The 13697-nt window shown below is 35.8% G+C and overlaps 1 protein-coding gene across 2 annotated transcripts in view; it reads left to right on the forward strand.

Moving 5' to 3' along the window:
- The window catches only part of LOC120429313 (uncharacterized), a 227278-nt gene that overhangs the window by 187746 nt on the left and 25835 nt on the right, over positions 1-13697 (forward strand). For both annotated transcript variants that reach the window (XM_052707573.1, XM_052707574.1), the window contains exon 5: positions 12290-12416. In XM_052707573.1, coding sequence (XP_052563533.1) covers positions 12290-12416 — 127 coding nt within the window. The remainder of the gene's footprint in view (positions 1-12289; positions 12417-13697) is intronic.

A 13697-nucleotide genomic window follows, 5' to 3' on the forward strand; every position in this document is an offset into this window, starting at 1 on the left:
CTATACCGGCAGACGTCGATTCGAGGGCATCAGATAGCCAAGTGAAGGGAAAACAGATTATTACACAAAACGGCGAGCATCGAGCGTGTCTCCGAGAGCTGAGCCGAGTTCAGCGAGCTGACCAGCATAAACTAACCGTTTACCACCGGCCAGCAAAGCGGCAGGCACAAGAATCCGATAAAATGAAACTGGAAACTTGGCGCATATTGCACTCCACAGTCGTGGAAAACTACTATTTTCACTACCAAGCCGACTGCAGCGCAGAACCGTCCTCAAGTCTAGATAACACGCTTTCATGTTTATTGTTGCAACCACAAAACGAATGAAAATTAGATTAAATTTCATCGCTGGCAAGATGCCCCCTTTTTCCGTATGCTATAATGGAGAAAAAGCACAACATTGACCTTGTTTCCAGTTGTGGGTCAACTTTAGTTTTGGCAAGTGCACAGCATTGCCTTCACATCTTTTGGATTCATGAAGCTTTGTTGCCACTACCAAATTAAGCCATATTTTGTGTAGGGTATAGCATGGAGGGAGCGATAAAACATTCAACCGAATGTAATTTCAAGATATTTGATTATGTAGAGAATGATATTCATGGTCATAAAGTCGGAAAACGAAAAGCTATCGTTTTGAAATCGATGTGTTGTTTGGAATGTGCTGTGATTATCCACAATTGTTTAAAACTTATTCTAACAGATTTGCTGTTAACAAATGATCAAATGAAGCACATCGTTTCGATAGGTTATCTAATATTTTTCATGAAAACATATTTTTCGGCCTGAATCAAAACGGTGAAACAAACAGGCGTTATAATATTGACACTAAGACTCGAATTTTAAACACAGCTTTATGGAAAATGCAGTAACTGCAGTGTTTTGTAGGCCGAAATAGGCCAACTTTCAGGAGTTCCTGGATGAGCCAAAACAATCCAACATGCCGCAGAGTGACCATCGTGGTCCACTGAAGCTATTCCGATGGTTAAATCTCCCATACAGACCCCCGTTGATCAGGTAGATATCCGGGAGTTCCTGGATGACCTCGTCCATTCTAACAGATCACAGAGAGTCCGTCGTGACTCACTGAAGCTACCTGAAGCTATATCGATGGTGAATACACCGGTACAGACACCCGTTGAACAGATAGATATTCAATTCGTAGTTTCTGGAAGATTCTCTTAGTTATCAAGAATATCCCAATATGATGCAGAGTATCCGTAGGTCACTGAAGTTACTGATGGTGAAAACCCCGATTTTGGTCCCCATTAAACAGAAACAGTGTTGCAAATGAGTGATAGAAAAGCTATCAATTGATTATCTCAGCACCAAAAACATCCGAGAGTATAGCGGCCGTCACTATAGCTTGTGAGATCTCTTCTTGTGTCTCGTGATTCCCACACCCAGAACTGGGCATCGGCATACGAGAGGATAAAGAGCACGATTCGGTAGTAAAATGGTACTGTGTGCGGACGGAGAGGATAAATCCCGAAATTACCGAGAGTACTTTACTCATGGTTCATTTTCCAAAAAAGTTCATCTATCAAAAAAAAAAAAGTACCGGTACCGAGACTCGAACCCAAGACCTTCGGCAAATTGAACCGTGCCTTTGCCGTATGGGCCACCAAGGTTCGGTGATTAAGTGGCGGTTGTTTGTCCATATAATCCACTCAATAGGATAAACTGTTCCAATGAACGAATGAACACGCGAGAGGACTATACTCTCGCAATATAGCACTTTCCTCACGTTTCTTTTCGTGAGGACTATCCCCTCGTTCTTTAACTTTGGGTGCAGCGATGTCATTCTCTCTCTCTCTCTCTCTATCACTCCCTCCCCTTTCCCTCGACTATGCGCTCTCACCACTGAGTCTCTCAATCTCTCCGAAAAATGCAATACGAGAACGCGAGATGGCGATCAGGAGCCGACCACGCATGACGTTCCGTTAAACTGCGTTTGCGAAATTGGTTTTGTGGCGGCTTTTGTGGTTGAACGCTGTTGCGGTAGAATGAAGCGGAAATGAGAGAGAAAAGGAAAATGTCAATCTCGAGAGTAACGTGTTCGGCTATGTTCGGCGCTGAAAGATTCAATAAGAAGAGAAGAGCAGTTGTATTTGAGGCATGAATATTCAGGCGGAATAATTGTAGTTGCTGAGAGCTGATATCGTGATATCTTAACAACCCTGAACAGGAAGATATGACCATAATGATTATGACTTAAAATCGGTTTGCGTTATTTTGAATTTTTCGCGTAAATTGAGCTCGCATTATTTTGAATTCTTCCACACAAAAGGAGGTCGCGTAAAAAGAGGTTTGACTGTAGCATGCAATCTGTCAAGTTCATAAATTGTTTTAAGTTGTACCAAGTTAAGCGTAAGCATAAGCATAACCTCCAGAAGTTACATCCACGAACCGTGGAAGATGAGTGGGTGCTATCTTTCCTCGCTTCGCAACTTCTTAAAGGCCCCTGTCATGCTGATCAATACCGGCGCCAGCTACGATCAGAGGTAGAGTCTCTGAGAAGTGGATGGTAATGTTAGTTCGATACTTGAGTGATAGAGACCGCTCAATCGACTGCTTCCCGACAAAGTATCACATGGATTTTAATGGGGTTGGTGATGTGACCTTCAGCAATTTGTTTATCGGCTGCGGAAAGTTGGACATTCTTTGGGCGATCCAGTGTTAAGATGTACAATGTAATCTTCATGAAATCTATGCTGAGTCATACAATTTCACCAAATTTATAATACAGGAATAGCTCAAATTTGGTGGGGATGAAAAAGCTTCCTCAAAACTGGTCTTAAATGGCCGATTCTTAGCGAAGCTACACCAAAATGTCACTTTTTTCAATTTTCAATGTGATTTTTTATATGAAAAATTTCATTTTAATTATGATCTAATAATTGCAATGTGCTTTAAATGCGTTTTCTTATCTGAAATGCCAAATAAGGTCTGCAAGTCATTGAATGGGAGAGGAGTTTTTTCATAAATTTGCTCCTTTCGTTGTCCCGTCACGAAAAGAAATGGCTGGCAAAAACTCAAATCTCAACCAAATCTTTCAGTTCAAGGAGCAAAAGATTCGTTTTTCAATTTGTGATAATGTGTAGAAGAGCAAAACTTTAAAAAAATCAATCTGACAAAACTGTGTCGATTTTTTTGGTGTGCCTTTTAAAATTACAGTTTTACGATGTTGTCCCGTCACGCTACATTTTCATTTCAGGAGAAGCACAGGTATAATATTGTTCATTATGCATGTCATTTCTATGTTGGAAAATCAATTATCTTTTCAAATATGTAATAACATTGGGGGGTTTCTTTTTTAATTGTTCCAGTACAGTCAAAACGCTGAAAAAAAAATTTGGGATTTTTTTGAAAAGGAGCCGAAGAATCGGTCAAATATGTTTTTAGAGCAAAAATCACGTTTAGACTAGTGTGGCGAACGCTTTTTGTTTATTTTCTTTATTTTAATATTAAATTGTGTTTTTTCTTGAATTAAACTTTCTTTTCTACATAAAACAATATTTAATTTTAAAATTAAAATTTGAGGTCAACTTGTTATTCACTGGCTAATTATAGTTCTTCATGAATCAAATTTACTGTTTCACAGCAAAAAACCGATGGTAAAATCGCATGCAAAAGCATGCACATCACCTTCGTCAAAATAAACACTTAATATTACACACTGCATGTACATTTTTTGCAAACACAAAAAAAAGTTGCAACCGACGGGATTCAAACCCAGCACCAATAGTAAGGACTGGCGCCTTAGCTCACTCAGCCATCAGACTGATGAAAAACTGCAAGGATAAACGCATATGTGAGCTTGAAATTTCGGTCAAGTAGGTTTCCCATACTGATGGGCTTTATATTTCAGGGTGTAAAATCACATAAAATTGCATAAAATAATGCAATATTTATTTTACACCCAGGCCTTTTACATGCAGCTGGATTACTACGTTTTTAGCTGTGTTTCTTTAAATATATATTTATATATTTTATATGTGAAGATTGAAAACTACCTTGCCCTGTCCTTGAATTTACCAGAGCGAACACACCTATCAATAAGTGTACCACTCGATTACAACAACCTCAATAACTCCGTAAATCGATTCCTGTCAATTTTATCTGCTCCCCCGGCCACTTTTGCCAGCCAAACTGCTCGTCTCAATCAACGCCACGCCGCCGCCGTCGGGAGAAGGTGGCGGAACGAATGTCACTCGGAAGAAATCGTACAAACTTTTCCTTTCTGGTGCGGTGGCAAGAATGATTTAGCAAATGACAGGTGGGAATGTAATTTCATTATCACACCTTCCATTTACGACCTCGCCCAGCAAGCCCAGCATCAAACACCTGCTGTGGTGGAACCGGAAGAACGAACATTTTCCCGCCTAAACGAACTCATGAACCAACAAGGTGAAGGTGAAGTGGGTGGTGACCACAAGAGAGAGAAGGTGAAGCAAGGACCCCGGAAGCGATAATGGAGTATGTTAAAAACTCATTTGTGGCAAATTAGAAAATTACTTGCACAAATTTTAATTAGAATTTCAATCAGCTATTGCACCGCCAATTTCTCGCTTGGAATGCCATTCTTTTGGCACAAGTGGCAGGCAAAACAGTTGCACTGAAAAAAATGTTAAAATGGCCTAGGTTTTGGCCGAGGAATTGGTCGAGTGAGCAAAAAATGGCCTTTCCTGGTCCAGACACCTAGCTGGTGAGTGAAAAGCCACTTCTTGACGGCCTCCGTTGGCTGGGTGGTGGCGGCGGCTCTCGCATTCGAGGAAGGAAATTTTTAATTAAAACTCTCGTGTCTCTCCACGGAAAAGTGGATAATGGTGAAGAATTTTCAAACCAATTCACTGGCTGATGGTGAAATTGCTCTGCACGACGATGCTCGGGGATTAATTGCTATTTGAGTTTCTCTTGCTTTCTTCTTGTTCCGATGCTACTCCCTCACTTTCTCTAATGATATACCACTAAAAGGAGACGCACAAAGCGCCTTGTACCGAGTACTTCATTAAATTGCAAATAATAGGGCAATTGAATTTCCATTCATCACATGATACCTGTCATTAATTTGCCATATTCAAGGGTAATTATTCTTGCATTAAGGGCCCACGTGCAGTGCATTTTTTTTTTTTTTTTCAAACAGACAAGTTTGTCAGAATTCCAACTCAAAGGCAAAAAGCTGATTTCCAAATAAGAAGATTTGTAAAAAAAAATCCGGGGAACTACGATGGAATGTTTAGCTTGAAGATTTATATGCAATTGAAAAATTGTGCTGACCTTGGCTGAGAAGTTTTCCAATGATTCAGGTAATAGTTGAATGAAAAAAATTATAAATTGAATGAGCAGAAATTAAATTTCTGGTTTTTGTTTATCTCTCTTAAGTCAGGAAGTAACAATATAAGAAAAAATATTGAAATTTTATTGAAATGCTTGTACAATATAATGTAAACTATTTGGAATAAATTGTCTACGTTGATTTTTGCCTTTTTTATTCGAATAGGGTTTATTAATCATTACTGAACACCCTAGTAGAGCCAGCGAGCATTTTTCACAAGTTTTCAATATGTTTAAGCACTATTTCATGGTTGGTGGTTTGTACATCGTGTGGGTCTAAGGATAGATGTAATGAATAAAAGAGGGCTTTAAAAACGTGTCAAAAATCATGTTAAACACATAAATGAAGTAAAAAAGTAATTTTGATATATTTTTCCATATCCTTTAGATTCGATGTTTGATTCAATCTAGTAGGCATGGCTGATTTCAGATGTGGGTCTCAAAACACTCATTTTGAAATTGTGATTTTTTTATCAAAACTCTTTCAGAGGGTCCACTATAGGAAAGGGGTCCACTCATAAAGTACATAACCTAAGCTATTTTTTATTTTTTTCAGTTTTAGAATCAATGATTGGAAATGGACCTAATGATTATGGACAAATTATGAATTCATTAAACAGTCTTAGTAAAGAAGATTTATTCAACTTTTCGAAGATTGATTTATACCACAATTGATTGGATTAAAATAAGAGACAAGTTGTGTCTGCAGTGATCACTAGTCAGGAGAGTTTTTCCATTAAAGACGAAAATTCAACTTGTTTCTACAGTTTTCTCAAATAAAGAGAGAGAGAGAGCTTTCACTTTTTTAAAAGGTGAAAATTCAACTTGTGTCAACAGTTCTTGCAATTCAGCAAAGTTATATCCGAAATCTAATGCAAACATAAATCCACTACTGGTAATCGAAAAATAAAAACGTATACATATTCACTGTTGTTTTTTGGATTGTCAAGCTCAATACTCTAAAGTTACTAAACTATAAAAATGTGTGGGAATTGGTACATTCTTAGGAATGATTTTCTGGGAAACGTGATTTTTTTTTTAAATTAAAAAATGGTTCTTCGCCATTCCCCAGAATTCCAATCCACAGTATGACTCAAACCCCTTGAATGAACCACTCCCAAGAATGAATCAGAAATTCCAAAAATATTTATTGTGATGAATGAAAAAAAAATTAAACAGAATTGGAGTTTTTTTTAATAGGTCCTCTAAAATCATAAAACACAAGCTTATTTTGGCTCATTCGACCTTAAAAAATCTCTTGAAATAACGTATTTTTTTCTCCAAAAATTGTGAATTTTATGGAGATACACCTTTATTTCATTAATGATTTGAAGATATCAAACAGAAAGGGTAATTTTTTGAGAGAATTTAGAATTTCAGGGTGATAAAACCTTCTTCTATATTTGAGTTGAAGATTTTAAGACATCAAAATAAAAGGAAATTTTTGTGATTTATTCCAGAAACTGTTGTTAATGGCCAATTAGTCATTCTGTCTGAAAGGCCTGAACTATTGTTCCAATTATTTCAGTTTTGAAATCAGTATGGAATGTTCTTTCCACTTAACAATGCATTATTTTACTATTGAAGCAAAACTCAAGTCAATCGCACGCAAGCCCTTCACTGTCTTCCTTTTTCATTTTCTCCGCTCACCAATCATTACTGTTAATCACGGGGAAAATTCCCCGGTTCCGGACTTCGATCTGTTTTTGCTCAATTGCTTTGCTGCTCGCTCGTGCTCGGATGCTTTCGAGTGTTGTGCACATAATAGACGTTCACTTCAAGTTCGCATCTTGGGTCCTTTTCAAACATCTCGTCCGCTTCGACGCGCTTTCTTTTGGGTTCTTGTTTTCTTGAGAGCAGTTTTACCTTTTTCATTCCTTTTCATTTCCCGTTTCCACCACCAACACCCCACCCCCATCCCGCCGGATGTCCACTTCGATATGGCATTTAAACTTGTGAGCCATCTCCAATACTCAAAATGCAAAGCTGTCCCGTCGCACCTTGTCCTTGTCCTTCCAGGATGGTTGGAACTTCTGTTTCATTAAGGGAAAGGATTTATTTGTGTGTACCGGAAAGTGGCGAAGGAAAACGAAGAAAAAGAAAAAAAAAAACATCTGAAGCCTTCCGCAAAGTCGACGAAATTAATGACTTTAGGATTAATTTTAAATTTTAACAAGGAACCGAAGAAGCCAAAAGTGTGCCTCTGGCGGTGGAGCTTTTTTTGGTCCAAGGCAAATGATGGTGTGCAAAGTTTGGTGCGGGGAAAAAAAGCTTCAGGTACCGATGAAGGTGGAAGAAGGCTTTGGCGCAAAATGGCTAAGCAGCTTTCGCGCGCTCGTAAGTCCTCCGGGGGACTCTGCTGCTTGCATGCGGTTCCCCGCGAAGTGAGAGCAGGCTAAGCATTTCAAAGTTTTCACTTGAGAGGTGTGGTGGAGTACCTTCTTGGATATACATTTCAATATCGCGTTCAGTAATTTGGTTATGATGATGGTTGAAGGGGGGAAAATGTACATAACACTGATGGATGTTCGCATTCTGGCTTTCGAAGAAAGTAATGTGAGTTGAAATAAATTTAACAAATTTTGAAAAGTGGTTGCAAGACCAATTTGATATCAATTCTTAATTATCATTTGAGCAGCAAATTATTAGTAGGGTAGAGTAGTCATCAATGAGACACGGGGAACAATGATAAAATGGCTCTCACAAGTCGTATTTTCAACCAATCAGGCTCATAATTTGGGGAAAGGTGTGTCTACTGGATACACTTCTGCCATAATAATGGTCTTGGTTATGGACGCTCCCTTGCAAAGTTATCCATAAATGTTTGATTTTGGGGTGTAAAAGTAAATTATGACTGAAAATTACATTTTCGCTCATAAGCTGCCAATAACACAAAAACTAATATTTCTCCAAATTTCTTTCGTCATTTCATAGGGCATGAGTTGGGCTACAATGGCCTTTCATTAGATTTGACCAAAATTAAGAATATACCCAGAATCCAGGGCTGTCTCATTGTTCCCCACTCTTTTCAGCTCATGGGTAACAATGAGACACTTTGATTTTTCTTCATTAAACTTTTCAAAATCTAGGGAAATCTTTCAAAATATGAATTGGAAGTGATTTTTGGCATATTTATTGAGTTTTGACTTCATTTAGCCAAAAATATAAAGTTATTTGGTATAAATAATAGTAGTTTATGCAACAAGTTGCAAAAAGAGGATTTTTTCAGCTCGAGTCGTACATTTATCCAACGAGGTTCACCGAGTTGGATAAATACGAAGAGTGCTGAAAAAATCAAATTTTGCAACGAGTTCCATACAACATTTTTTGCAATTCAAAAAAACACACACTGAGTGAAATTTTATGTCAAATTTTCATGTATTTTTTCAATAAATCGTTTAAATAAAAAAAAATGTTGAAAAGTGTTACTTTTCGAAACAAGTGCTGAAAAGTTCAACTTTTCAGCACCCATTTGAGTGCTGAAAAGTAGAACTTTTCAGCATTTATTTTGAAAAGTGTTGCTATTCGATTCTGTTATTTTTGGTACAGAAAAGTAGGCTATTTCGTCGTTCAAGAATAACAGGAAAAGTAAATAGTTTCACGACGGAATTGCAAAAATGGATTTTACTAAATTTATTTACTTTTTAGTATAACTTTTGTTAATTAAAGTTTCAGGTTGGCAAAATTGCTTTAAAATGTTCAAGGTAAGTCACCTGCAATGGAACAATACAAAAACATGATGTTTTACTAGAAAGTTTTGATTTTCGTAGAGTGTCTCATTGTTCCCCACCTGTCTCATTGTTCCTGCCAAGTGCGTCTACAATGAGACAGATGGATAGCTCTGGCTGTAGAGGGCGGATCGATCTCATATTTTGATCAATGTTAGAACACATTAAAAGAAAGAAAATGCAACAAAAAGCTCATTAAAACATGCTGATGAAAAAAATACAAAAATCGTTGAAAGTTGAAAACCAAAAGTGTCTCATTGATGACTACCCTACCCTAAAGTTAAAGCTACTCGTTTTTTTTTTAATTTTTTAATTAAAAAAACGAGTTGCTTTAACTTTACCAATAATTTGCTGCTCAAATGATAATTAAGAATTGATATCAAATTGGACTTGCAACCTCTTTTAAAAAATTTCAGCACCGAAAAGTAATACTTTTCGAATTTTCAAGATTTCACTGAAACTTGGTACTTAACTTAATTCTTCTCTATCCAACATACCAAATTCGTAACATTTGTATATATACAAAATATTGATTTTTTATAACGCGCTGAAAAAAAAATACAATTTGAATGAAGATTTGAAATAAACATTGTGGTACATAATAAAATCAGTTAACCATATTTAAAAAAAATATTGACATTCAAGACCAACCCGTAAAATTGTCAAAATTGTCAAAATTTTCAAAATTGTCAAAATTTTCAAAATTGTCAAAATTGTCAAAATTGACAAAATTGTCAAAATTGTCAAAATTGTCAAAATTGTCAAAATTGTCAAAATTGTCAAAATTGTCAAAATTGTCAAAATTGTCAAAATTGTCAAAATTGTCAAAATTGTCAAAATTGTCAAAATTGTCAAAATTGTCAAAATTGTCAAAATTGTCAAAATTGTCAAAATTGTAAAAATTGTAAAAATTGTCAAAATTGTCAAAATTGCCAAAATTGTCAAAATTGTCAAAATTGTCAAAATTGTCAAAATTGTCAAAATTGTCAAAATTGTCAAAATTGTCAAAATTGTCAAAATTGTCAAAATTGTCAAAATTGTCAAAATTGTCAAAATTGTCAAAATTGTCAAAATTGTCAAAATTGTCAAAATTGTCAAAATTGTCAAAATTGTCAAAATTGTCAAAATTGTCAAAATTGTCAAAATTGTCAAAATTGTCAAAATTGTCAAAATTGTCAAAATTGTCAAAATTGTCAAAATTGTCAAAATTGTCAAAATTGTCAAAATTGTCAAAATTGTCAAAATTGTCAAAATTGTCAAAATTGTCAAAATTGTCAAAATTGTCAAAATTGTCAAAATTGTCAAAATTGTCAAAATTGTCAAAATTGTCAAAATTGTCAAAATTGTCAAAATTGTCAAAATTGTCAAAATTGTCAAAATTGTCAAAATTGTCAAAATTGTCAAAATTGTCAAAATTGTCAAAATTGTCAAAATTGTCAAAATTGTCAAAATTGTCAAAATTGTCAAAATTGTCAAAATTGTCAAAATTGTCAAAATTGTCAAAATTGTCAAAATTGTCAAAATTGTCAAAATTGTCAAAATTGTCAAAATTGTCAAAATTGTCAAAATTGTCAAGATTGTCAAAATTGTCAAAATTGTCAAAATTGTCAAAATTGGCAAAATTGGCAAAATTGGCAAAATTGGCAAAATTTTCAAAATTGGCAAAATTGTCAAAATTGTCAAAATTGTCAAAATTGTCAAAATTGTCAAAATTGTCAAAATTGTCAAAATTGTCAAAATTGTCAAAATTGTCAAAATTGTCAAAATTTTCAAAATTGTCAAAATTGTCAAAATTGTCAAAATTGTCAAAATTGTCAAAATTGTCAAAATTGTCAAAATTGTCAAAATTGTCAAAATTGTCAAAATTGTCAAAATTGTCAAAATTGTCGAAATTGTCAAAATTGTCAAAATTGTCAAAATTGTCAAAATTGTCAAAATTGTCAAAATTGTCAAAATTGTCAAAATTGTCAAAATTGTCAAAATTGTCAAAATTGTCAAAATTGTCAAAATTGTCAAAATTGTCAAAATTGTCAAAATTGACAAAATTGACAAAATTCTCATTTTTTTACCCATAGAATTGTTCCACGTAATGGCAGGCAAAAATTCAAATTTGAGCTGTTAGGAATCAAAATTTAAGAAATGTGTTTTTATTTTAAAACGTACTCATTAATATTTTAAATGAAATATCGTGAGTGATGACAATTTAAACAAATCCAAGACATGACCAAAAATAGCAAATAAAAAAAAATGATAAAATTTGTTTTTAACTATATTATATTCATGATGACTAACACGCTGGCGAATCAAAAAGACAAAAAGCTTTCCAAGTTCAAGTTCAAGCGTCTCCCACTCACTTTGTTTACGAAAACAACAAGCAAAATAAATAAAGCTGATCTTGGCGAAAGCTTACAAGCTTCTCTGTTGCTAGCTTCCTCCTACACGGTCATTGCCATCCACTGCGGTATACATTAAATTTCAGTGTCAATAAATGTATTAAATATTTCCGCTTTCGAGCAGCTTCCATTTATTCAAATTTGACCTTATCCATCACCGGAATGGAAAAAACAACTTTATGACTGTGCGAAAAGCAAATGCTGCACAAAGAGATGAATTCAAGAAATTTGTAACCTTTACTCAAAATAACCAACAACAAATAAGATGGTTAACTTCAACTACGAGTTCAAGACTGTGAGCGCCAAACTATTTGTATATTTACTTTTCACGAAACTTTGATTCATTTTAATACTTTTCCAGCGACTGAGAGCTGAAATAACAACTGAAAGTTTAAAAAACTTCATTTCGAATATTTCCCCAGTTATTTCGATGCGGTTTCACCACTCTGCCGGAAGTGTCCCTGGAAGTGGTTCTCTCCTTTCCCTGCGTTGTCGGTCAGCAGAATGTAATCTAAAAAGCTGTTGCCAGGAGAGCAGAAGGGGATTCGCAGTTGGCAAATTTATGGTTATGGTGTTACGCACACACACCACCAGCACCACTTCTTTGGCAAACCACGACGACCACGGTCTTTTGCCGGATGTGAACGAGCGGAAACGCGATTATAATAGGAACGAACGAAATTTGACTTTATCTCAACTGTTTTATGGTAATCGTAAAACATTGTTTTTAAATTGAAAATGGCAGCGATATATGCGGGGAGGGAGCTTTTTTTAAGCCAGCTTTATTGCGACATTCGATCTTAGGTTTTTTTTTTTGCTCTTTTTTCATTTTCAGGCTATGGACACATTGCGCCGAAAACTCACATGGGCAAAATATCTACCATTTTCTACGCAATCCTTGGCATCCCGTTGATGCTGTTGTGTCTGTCCAACATCGGTGATATTATGGCAAGTTCATTTAGGTAAGTACGTTAAACTTTGAACGATTCTGGAACAAGTAACAAATCGGTAATCAAAATAAGCCTAAATCAACTTCCAGATTTCACCAGGCTCTCAATAATCTTTCCCGGAAGAGCCTGATGGCAGAATTTCAATGTTGGTCACATCTTGAAGTTTAGTTGAAGGGAAAAGAGAAAGTTGAAAGGCAAATCCATCATCATTTTGAGGATTTTGTGTGGCCAAAATTTGAAGCTTCTGTCTGTGGTGGTGGTGAAATTTTGGGCCCAGCTGTGTGTATGTCGCATCGGCATGAAAAGCTAGTACGTGAGGGTTGGACGGAAGATTAGCTTCCGGGTTGTGAGAAGGATGCGGCGATGTAGTCCCAACTGATGAGGAATCTTTTGAATTTTGGCGTGTGCGTTTCGGATTTCTCAGAAGGCCTCCGATAGCCACATGTGAATGTGACCAATTTTTTTAGAATGAAAGATTTTGTTACGGATTAAATTCTTGTTTTAAAACCAAAAAAGAACCCCCATAATCATCAAATGCGACACAAACTTTGTCGATTTACGAGTTGATTATAAAAAAATAGAGCGAGTTGTGGCGCTATAACCACGGCAAACAGTGTCCAGGGCATTCGTTGAAATACAATGTCCCATCCCAGAGGGTCCCGGAGTACCAAACCTTCTTAGCATGGTGCTCCCAACGAATACAAATCACGGAGCGTATGGTGGTGTGTCCCCACGCTTCTTCCTCCCCTGTCGATTCAGAATTGTGTTGTTGTTCGAACACTCAGTGCTCAAACTCAACCCAATTACGAGTCATCTCTGCGATACGGCTTTACGCAGTAGGCCTGGCCGCTTTAACGCTTGTGATGTTTCAATGCATTTCAATGCAATGGCGCACTACAAATGTTAATAAATGACAAGAAGAGTGCTAGGCGTCATCTAACCTAAGGCACTCTCCAGGATCCCTTCGAAAGATTGGCTGCGCTAGGGTCTGATTAGATTAGATTAGATTAGATTAGATTACGAGTTGATTATAAAAAAATAATTCAAAACTTTTTTTTTTAATTTTAACCACGCGCCACACATAACAATCAAATCTTGAGATGGGTTGTTCAAATATAACGAATTCTTCCAGGCATCGCAAAAACGGGATGGTCTTGTTGAATGACAACAAAAGTATAATAAATGTATCTTTTAAAACAAATGTATCAGAATGTCGATGTTTTGTTTTTTTTTTCGAAAAGATTTATATGTTAAGATTTTGATAAGTATTTATATTTAACCTTAAAAAAACTC

The sequence above is a fragment of the Culex pipiens genome, chromosome 2, assembly GCF_016801865.2.
Source record: "Culex pipiens pallens isolate TS chromosome 2, TS_CPP_V2, whole genome shotgun sequence".
Lineage (NCBI taxonomy): Eukaryota > Metazoa > Arthropoda > Insecta > Diptera > Culicidae > Culex > Culex pipiens.